Here is an 8,928-nt window from a genome sequence, read left to right on the forward strand (position 1 = left end):
TGACACTCGCTGTTGGGCTCTAATGAGTGAGCCAGGCAGCAGTCTACCCAGAATCCTTTGCTCTCCTCTCCTGCTCTGTGTTTAAGCCTTTTTGTTATTCATCTCATCTTGGAGAGACAGGAGTGAGGGAAAGGGGGGGAGAGATAGAGAGAGAGAGAGAGAGAGAGAGAGTGGCAGAAAAAGAGAGGTACATTGATGGACTTGCAGAGTAGAGGGGGTGACCAGTGAACCTCATTAGAGAGGAATCAGTGGAAGATGGAAAGTGTGTTCATTAGAGATACACACTGCTCCTCCACCCACCATACATTCAGTGTGTGTGTGTGTGTGTGTGTGTGTGTGTGTGTGTGTGTGTGTGTGTGTGTACGCTGTGCATTTTTTCATGCACATAGTGCAGAACATGAAAAGATCATCCTTTTTCCTTTTCCTTTTTTCCCTCCTCCCCTCCAGTCTTTTCTTTTATCCCGGATCTCTTTCTTCTATCGCCCCCTTCTCCTCCCAACAATTTTTTTTGTTTGCCTCAGAAAAAAAAAAAAATCACGTTTTGTTTTCTCTACAACAAGAAAGCGATCCTCAGCCTCAGTCTCATTTGAACAATAACAGGCGTTACGGAAATGATAAATGATTTTGACTTATTTTAATTATTTTCAGAAAACATTTCCAACACAACAAAAAACCTTGAATATGAATATAAAAAGATCTATGAGTAAAAACATCACATCCTTTTTTTTTTCTTTTAACCGTTTCTTCTAACCCCAGTGTCATATATTTTTTCCTAGTTTTTTATTTTTTACATGTGTGTGTTTTAAGTGGAGCTCCTAATTGTGATGCCGAAGCTCGTCCGGCAAATTAGAGGGAGACTTAAACTTCTAACCACGGACACGTCAGCGCCGCGCTCCTCTGAACGAGCCACGCGGGGGGAATTGAACCCGTCGCCTCGGTGTAGTGAGTGCCTTGCGCCAGCCGCCGCCGCTGCTCTCTGTCCCCGTCGGTGTCTTGAGGAGCCCCCGCCGAAGCTCCCATTCAGAGCTCAGCGCGCACGCCGGCTTCACAGCAATGCGTCCTAAATCCCGAGCCATCGAAAACGGATTACGAGCGCACTCATCCTCACCAAAGGACGCCGCGCGTGAAAAAGGAAATATTGAATAAAATCAATAAATAACACCTCTTAATCCCGTGGAGAGGTGAGGCTTTGTCCGCCACATAAACAGCCAGTGGAGGATGGAGGGGGGGGGGTTTAAGGGTGACACGGGAACATTTTGATGCTGTTGGTGGGTTTGAAGTCGGACGTATTACGCACACACACACACACACACACACACACACGCACACGCACATACACATACGCACACACACGGGTGCTAATTTTCCATTTCTATGTAAATTCATCCAGCAGATGGGAGGGAACGCCCCGGCTTGTTTAGCGGCAGCTGGATTCAGAATCCAGGCTGCCGCCAGGAAGGATGCTGATAGGCTTAGAACAGCAGCACAGAGAGTGAGAGCGAGAGAGAGACAGAGAGAGAGAGCGAGAGAGAGACAGAGAGAGAGAGAGAGATAGTTGGGGAAGGTAATTGAGAACGGCCTCTGCATAACTTCACTGTATGCTGGATTGCTCTCTCTCTCTCTCTCTATCTCTCTCTATTTTTCTCTTTCTCTGTCTATTTCTCCTTTTATCTGTCTCTCTCTCTTTCTCTCTGTCTCTCTCTCTCTCTTGGTCTCGCTTTTCTTACTGCATGAGGAATTGATCCTTTCTTTACCTCTTCCACTTTTCCCCTTTCCCTTTCTCCATCCGTCTTCCTTCCCCTAATTCCCTCTGTGTCCCTTTCTATTTGGTTGATTGGTTTTCTCTCTCCCTCACCTTTCATTTCACTCCCTCTATCTTCTTTTTTTCTTTTTTTTTTTTTCCACTTTTTTCGAGGCCGTTTTTTTTTTTTTTCCCATATCTACGCCTCCCTCTCTTTGGACCTCCCTCTCACTCTATTCTGTCAACCCACACTCTCTCTCCCCCTCTGTCTCTCTTTCTCTTCTCTTCAATATGGTTATTCATCTTTCAGAATGGCAGCGATAGCAACAGGGTTGTTTGGCGTCGCTCAGGACAGGGAGCGGGTAGCAACGACCTTGGGACGCGCGCACGGCCCTGCCCGACGCCTCCGTTTGAACTCCGTCGCTCTCCTGGGTGGAACGGCCAGTCATGCGGGGGTGGGGGGGGGGGGGGGGGAAGAAAGCAGTTCATCAAACCGTGAACCGCGACCCTCCTGTTACGATCCTCTAAGATAAGTGGCGTGGAAGATATGAAGCGACATACAGTCACAGATTCTATGCATTTTGCAGATCCTATCTCGATCCTGTTTCACCAATGTTGAATTTCTGGTCATATTAATAACGATATCTCGATGTCGGATGATACAGAACCCCCGGTAAAGGCTTTTTTTTTTTTTTTTTTTTTTTGGTCGACCGCAGAAGCCCCCGCTGCGCACGCACATCTGATTCAAAAATGTCCCCCAGCTTCGACAAACTAATGATTAGTCAGCGGAGCGTGCTTTCCTTGTCAGTGGCTGTAGAGTCACAGTGATGCAGGAAGATGCTCCGACTGGACACGTGGCGTTGAGCCCTCTGGAGCCCTGCCTCGTTCCTTCAGAGACCTACTGGTCTTACCCCTAATGTGTGGAGCCATTTTGTTTCAGCTCAGATCGGCAAAATACAAATAAGAACTCCGATCTTTTAAATCTATTGACAGCCTCTGAGTGTTTTTTATGTCAACAGATGCCAGAGTTAGGTCCAAACTTATAAGAGCTCACCAGTAAATTCAAGCCATTACATTCAAACGATAGAATCTCGGCGACATTTCAGCTTGCAGACATGAGAGTTTGACTCGATGGTCAGGTTTCGAATCTGCCGCCAAATTTCTCCGCTTGTTTCTATTTGCGGTGTAACGGGACGTGATGGATCCGTGACCCGTACGGGTCGTCCGCCCCCCCGCCCCCACCCCCCCCTCACGGTTGGGCTCGCGTTGGAACCGCGGATCAATCGCAAAATTTAACCGTCCTAGTGAAACACGGTTTTACTGCCGCTGTTACTTTTTAAAGTAATAATTCCATAAATTTCCATGCAGAGTGTCAGTGAATAGATCGACAAAACAGATGCGTGCCGTGTTTTACTCTGAGGCAATGATTGGTTTACAGTATGTTGCGGTATGTTGCTGCTACTTTACGACATATCAAAATGAGCTGTGGATTCAGACAGTGTCAATGCACTGTGTCGTGTTGGAGCGGTCAGGATCCACTAGTAAACAAATGCCATGTGTGTTGAGAGACTTCTCTACAACATCGACCGTAACTCGCTTCGTTCTGAACCGACTTTCATGGAATTTGGTTTGTTCTAAAAATGAGAAATTGAGAATGATACTGGAATTAAGTGCAGTTACTGGGGGCGGATCTAATCTTATTTTTTCATTCATTTCATTAAAGGAAGTGTCACGCGTGCTCATGTTGCACTATAATTTAACAATTAAGTATTGACCATTTGTACTGTATATATTTTAAGATTTGATTTCAATATTGGACATCTTGTATGTTGTTTTCATTTTAGACTATGGTCAAAGGTTCCTTCCTTTCACTGTTTTACAGAATAAACGGAGAGCAAAGTTGTATTTGTCTCCTTTTTGTTTTTGTTTTTTTTGTTTTGTTTTTTTGCTGATCCGAAAAATGATCCGATCCAGAAAGTCCGAGGTATCGTGAGCGATAGCAAGCGTGGAGCGTGGATTTTGGAAGACATTGTGATGCGTGAGGGCTAATGTGGTTCAGAACACATGCAATCGTGTCAATTTGTGTAAAGTTGTCGATTTTTATTTATACCTATGTATGTGTGTGTGAGATGCAGTTTGTCTGTGTGTGCGTATGTGTTGCTCCTCTCTCTCTTTCACAACCCTTTGAATGCGGGAGCTGTGTTTCCATGACAACGACAACCCCCGGGAGCCGATGTTTTTTTTTTGTTTTTTTTTTTTTTTTGCTTCTTTTTTTTTCCAACAAAAGGAGCTTCTCTTGAATTCCACTTCTCTTTCCGTCTTTCGCTCATTCTGTTCCTTCCCTCCCACTCTTTATCTATCTCTCTGTCTGTCTTACCCCACGGTCTCACTCTTTCCTCACCTCGTTCACCTAATTGCGCTCGCTATGTTTTGGGCCTCCTGTGTAGAATAATGAATAATGGTGTCTCTCCTCGTCTCGTCCTCTGCTGGGTGTACTGTCATGTAATGTGACAGTGTTTATTGTGACAGTATTGAGCATTGTTTCTTACTTTTCTCATTGTTGAATGTGGCTCTTATGGCTTCTGTTTTCTTGCAGGACTCTAGACTTTTCTGTCCACATACACATGGACTCTCTGTCTCGCTTTCACACACACACACACACGCACGCACGCACGCACACACACACACACACACACACACACGTTGTAAATTCATTCTAAATCACACTACATACATGTATTCACACTCCAGAACTTGCATGCAAACATGAACACACAAACACATGCAATCATACATGCATACACTCAGAAAGATACGCGCACACACACACACACACCCATATGCACACAAAGTGGACTCTGCTACTCAGTATTCATCTATAGTCAAGTCTTTTTTCTCTCCTGGTCTTTCAGCTCTTGTCCTTTGTTGAATATTTTTCGTAGCCTCCTACTCTTTTCAAGGTCAGCATTTGAAAAGCATTCTCTATCTCTGTATGCTTCCCCTCTGATCTTGTCCTTCATACATGCTCCGAGGTAACACTAAAGATGTTATTGTTATCTTTTAAAAAGCCTTTACTGTTGTAAATTAATTTAAAAATGACAAAAGTGGCCAACCTGAGGTGGCACAGTATAAAATACTGAAGCTTAATATTCAATTTACCCGTTTGACCAAATTATATAAAAGAAAATCCTATATTAAGACATAATCTAAGAAAATGTATTTTTTTTACATATACTAATTAATTTTGATCTTAATTCATCTTGGCTGGACCAAAGTGGTCTGCGACTCAGGTTTGAGGTTTGCCACCACAGTGCTATGTACTTGGGTAGATAATAGGTGAGAAATTGCACCTTGTCCTTTTCTCTGAGGACCTGTGTAATTTCCTCTCTACCTTGACTTTACAGACTTATAATGTTGGCAACTTTTCATTTGTTGTCCAGATCCTCAAGGAAATAAGCGTACCATATATCTTTAGAATCTGGAGAGTTCTGATCTAAGCATTAATTCAAAATATAATTTATATATTTTCAAATTATTTCCTTTATATATGTTCTAATATATGCTCAAATTTCCATCTCTCTTTTTCTGCCCCTCTTGCTTCAACCAGGCCAAGCTGATCGTCCCAAACAGCACAGCAGGTCTGATCATCGGTAAAGGTGGAGCCACAGTCAAGGCGGTGATGGAGCAGTCAGGGGCGTGGGTCCAGTTGTCCCAGAAACCTGAGGGCATCAACCTGCAGGAGCGCGTTGTCACCATTAGCGGAGAGCCCGAGCAGAACCGCAAGGCCGTGGAGATCATTGTCCAGAAGATCCAGGAGGATCCACAGAGCTCTTCCTGCCTCAACATATCCTACTCCAACATCTCTGGGCCAGTCGCCAACTCCAACCCCACCGGCTCCCCGTACGCCAACTCAGCCGAGGTCATGCCGGCTGCAGCAGCTGCCGCCGCAGTCACCGCATCCTCCCTGCTGGGTCAGGCCAGTCTGGCCGGCGTCGGGGCCTTCCCCACCACCATGTCCAGCTTCTCGGGCAACGACCTGCTGGCCATCACCTCAGCCCTCAACACTTTGGCCAGCTACGGCTACAACACCAACTCCCTGGGCCTCGGGCTCAACCCGGCCGCGGCCTCTGGAGTGCTAGCTGCTGTAGCAGCGAACGCCAACCCAGCAGCAGCCGCTGCCGCTAACTTGTTAGCGTCCTATGCCAGCGATGCGTCCACCAGCGCGGCCGCCCACCCCGCGGCCAGTCTCGGGGGCTTCTCTCTCGGATCCCTGGCCGCAGCGACGGCCACCAACGGCTACCTGAGCACCGCCTCGCCACTGGTGGCGTCCTCCCTCCTGGCCACAGAGAAGCTAGCAGAGGGCGCGAAGGAAGTTGTCGAGATCGCCGTACCGGAGAACCTGGTGGGAGCCATCCTGGGGAAAGGAGGGAAGACGCTAGTGGAGTACCAGGAGCTGACCGGCGCCAGGATCCAGATCTCGAAGAAGGGCGAGTTTATCCCCGGAACCCGCAACAGGAAGGTGACCATCACGGGTTCCCAGGCGGCCACGCAGGCGGCACAGTACCTGATCAGCCAGCGGATCACCTACGAGCAGGGGGTACGCGCCACCAACCCACAGAAGGTGGGCTAAACCTGACAGCCAATGAGAAACAAGGAGGAAAAGAGGAAAAGCAAAGAGTGAGGGCTTGGGGGAGGAATATATAAAAAAATAAATGGGAGAGTGAGAAAGGAAAAAGGGGAGGAGAGCAAGAATGTTGGAAGGAATCGTCCACGCGTTTTCTTCCGCGAGTTTTCAGTATTCTCTATTTAAAAAAAAAAAAAAAGTTTTTGACGCGAAGCAAAAATGTGAGAAGAGGAGGGAGAGGAGCGAGTGTCACGCTGAAAAACCAAGAAAAAAAATATGTAAAATGTAAATAAGGTTTTATTACTTAACGTCTGATCTTTCGGGATTTTTTTTTATTGTTTTGTTTTATCGTTTTTTTTTGTTGTTTTTTTTCGTTTGTTTGTTTTTTTGTTTTGTTTAGTAAATTAAGCTGTCTGCGTGTTTCTGTATTGTGTGGACAGAGCTGAATGCCATGTAAACAGGCTGACTGCCTGAGGGGGCTGCAGAAAAAAGGAGGGGGGAGGGGGGGGAGAGGGGGGGTTGGGTTTTTGGGGTACCGCCACCCCCCCTTCCCTGCCCAGTGCCCCACAAAAGCAACCCTTACCCACCCTCCCTCCCCCCTACACACCTTTGTCGCCCGCTAAAAGTTTAATTTGATTTTTTTTTTTATTATTATTATTTTTTTGTTGGTTTTGATTTGCCCCAAGGCCCCGCCCCAGACCCCCTAACTCATGCCCCCGCCGCCCCCCCCTCCCCCCCTCACCCTCCTCTCGACGGGGGCTCGATAACGACCAAGACTGCAAACGACAGCTCGGCGTGAGGGGGAAGAAATCCCGCCGGCGCACTACAAACCCTCCTCGCCCCACCCTCCCCCATCGGCCGTCACACCCGACAGGCGGAGGCGAAGTGGGAGGGTTGGGCGGGGGGCGGGGCGGGGCAGGGGTTCCAGGGTCCGCCGCGCGTTTCTTCACCCTCACTGCGTTCCCTGTAACGTCTCCCAGAGGCATTGCGGTGCTGCTCCCACCCCCACCCCCCCACCTCCACCCCCACCCCCAGCTCTAGTTTGGAGATAGTCCTGAGGCGCACGTCGATGACCTCACGTAGTCCGGGTTTCTAGAGCGACAACAGTGGTCCTGTGCATGCGACAAATGCACAGAACTCTGTGGCATTTATAAAACGACAGAATATTTTTGGCAGTCTGCTAACGACGATTACATGATATTGCCGTTATTACTAAGATAGAAACCATCGCCATCATCATTATTTATTAATATAAGTTCACCCATGGGAAAAAAAAAAAATTCAGTTGGTTTTTTATTTTTTTTTATTCTTAAATCTGTGAATTCAGGTTGACATGAATGTAAATGAGACTATTTTTGATTTGAGACTTTTTTTTATTTAAGTGGACTGAAGATGAATAGTAATGTCACATAGTGTAATATATGTTATTTAAGTCCAGTATGAGAGCCGCCCTAGGACTAAGATTGAAGAATCCTCTAATATATCCAGTCAAAGTGTAGAACAGGGACACACAGACACACAGACACACCGACACACATGCACATACACTGAAACGAAAACACTATAATGCCATATGTGGTGCTTAAAAAGGGAATTCACCATATCTATAATGCAGACTGCAGTGTGAAACCTCTAGCTTAGCAGTAAAAATATGTCTTTTAAATTATTATACCACTTGCACTGTAGGCTGCAGTGCAGTTTTCCTAATTGTTATATTGAGGTTAAAGTCTAGTTCCTGAGCTTGGCTCGGCCAGCGCAAGGTTTTCATATCAAATGTCCCATTACAGTATGTCTAGACAAATAAACTGAACAGTTAAACTAGGACTTTACCATCTCGTCATCCATCTATCTCAGTGGTTCTCAAAGTCTCTCAAAGTCCAACTCCCCACCCCCTTGCCCCAGTAAGCCGATCCCAGCGAAGCATGGAATTTCTGTGATTTCACCACGAAACACTAATGTTTTGATTTCCACCGTTGTTATCTCCCCCGGATCTCCCGATTCCAGAAGGTCTGTTCTTGGCGGCAAAGTGTTCAACTCTCACCATATCGCCGCGTGTCTATTTTAGCGCCGGGGTGTGAATTGCTTTGGGAGCCCGCCGGTCTAGATGATCCCACAACACGGACTAAACCAGAGTAGGCGCACTTAACTACAGCCAGGACACACTACTACGTACTACTGAAAAAAAAAAAAAAAAAAAAAAGGCGGCAAAAAGTTGAGTCATGTGAAACACTGAAGCGCGGCGAGGGCAACGTCATTTGTTCAGGGACCGTTGCCAAACGCATTTAGCCTCTTTGTGTTGCTCTAGCAGCGTTGCTATTTCCAGGCAGCACGTAGACTAGCTGGGGAGAAAAATAGCCATCCTAATCCTTGCCCTTATCAAGCACCGTCCTACTGCAGACAAGGCTACAACATGTGGTGAGATATTTTCTATTCTTGCAGCTTGCATCGGGGAGTCCCACTCTTTTTTTTTTTTTTTTTTCTTTTTTGTTTTTTGTTTTTTGTTTTTGCCTCAGGCAAGCTGCAGGTTTCCAACGGCAACAGAAATGATGCCCAGGATGCTGGG

At 46.5% G+C, this 8,928-nt stretch overlaps 1 protein-coding gene across 2 annotated transcripts in view; it reads left to right on the forward strand.

The window, feature by feature from the left end:
• Positions 1-6,593, forward strand: part of nova2 (NOVA alternative splicing regulator 2) — a 68,433-nt gene extending 61,840 nt beyond the window's left edge. For both annotated transcript variants that reach the window (XM_080006470.1, XM_080006471.1), the window contains one exon: positions 5,349-6,593. In XM_080006470.1, the coding sequence (XP_079862596.1) occupies positions 5,349-6,371 (1,023 nt within the window). In that variant the 3' untranslated portion in view covers positions 6,372-6,593. The remainder of the gene's footprint in view (positions 1-5,348) is intronic.
• The last annotated feature ends 2,335 nt before the right edge of the window (positions 6,594-8,928 follow it).

Source organism: Zeus faber (assembly GCF_960531495.2).
Source record: "Zeus faber genome assembly, chromosome: 9".
In the NCBI taxonomy this organism is placed as follows: domain Eukaryota; kingdom Metazoa; phylum Chordata; class Actinopteri; order Zeiformes; family Zeidae; genus Zeus; species Zeus faber.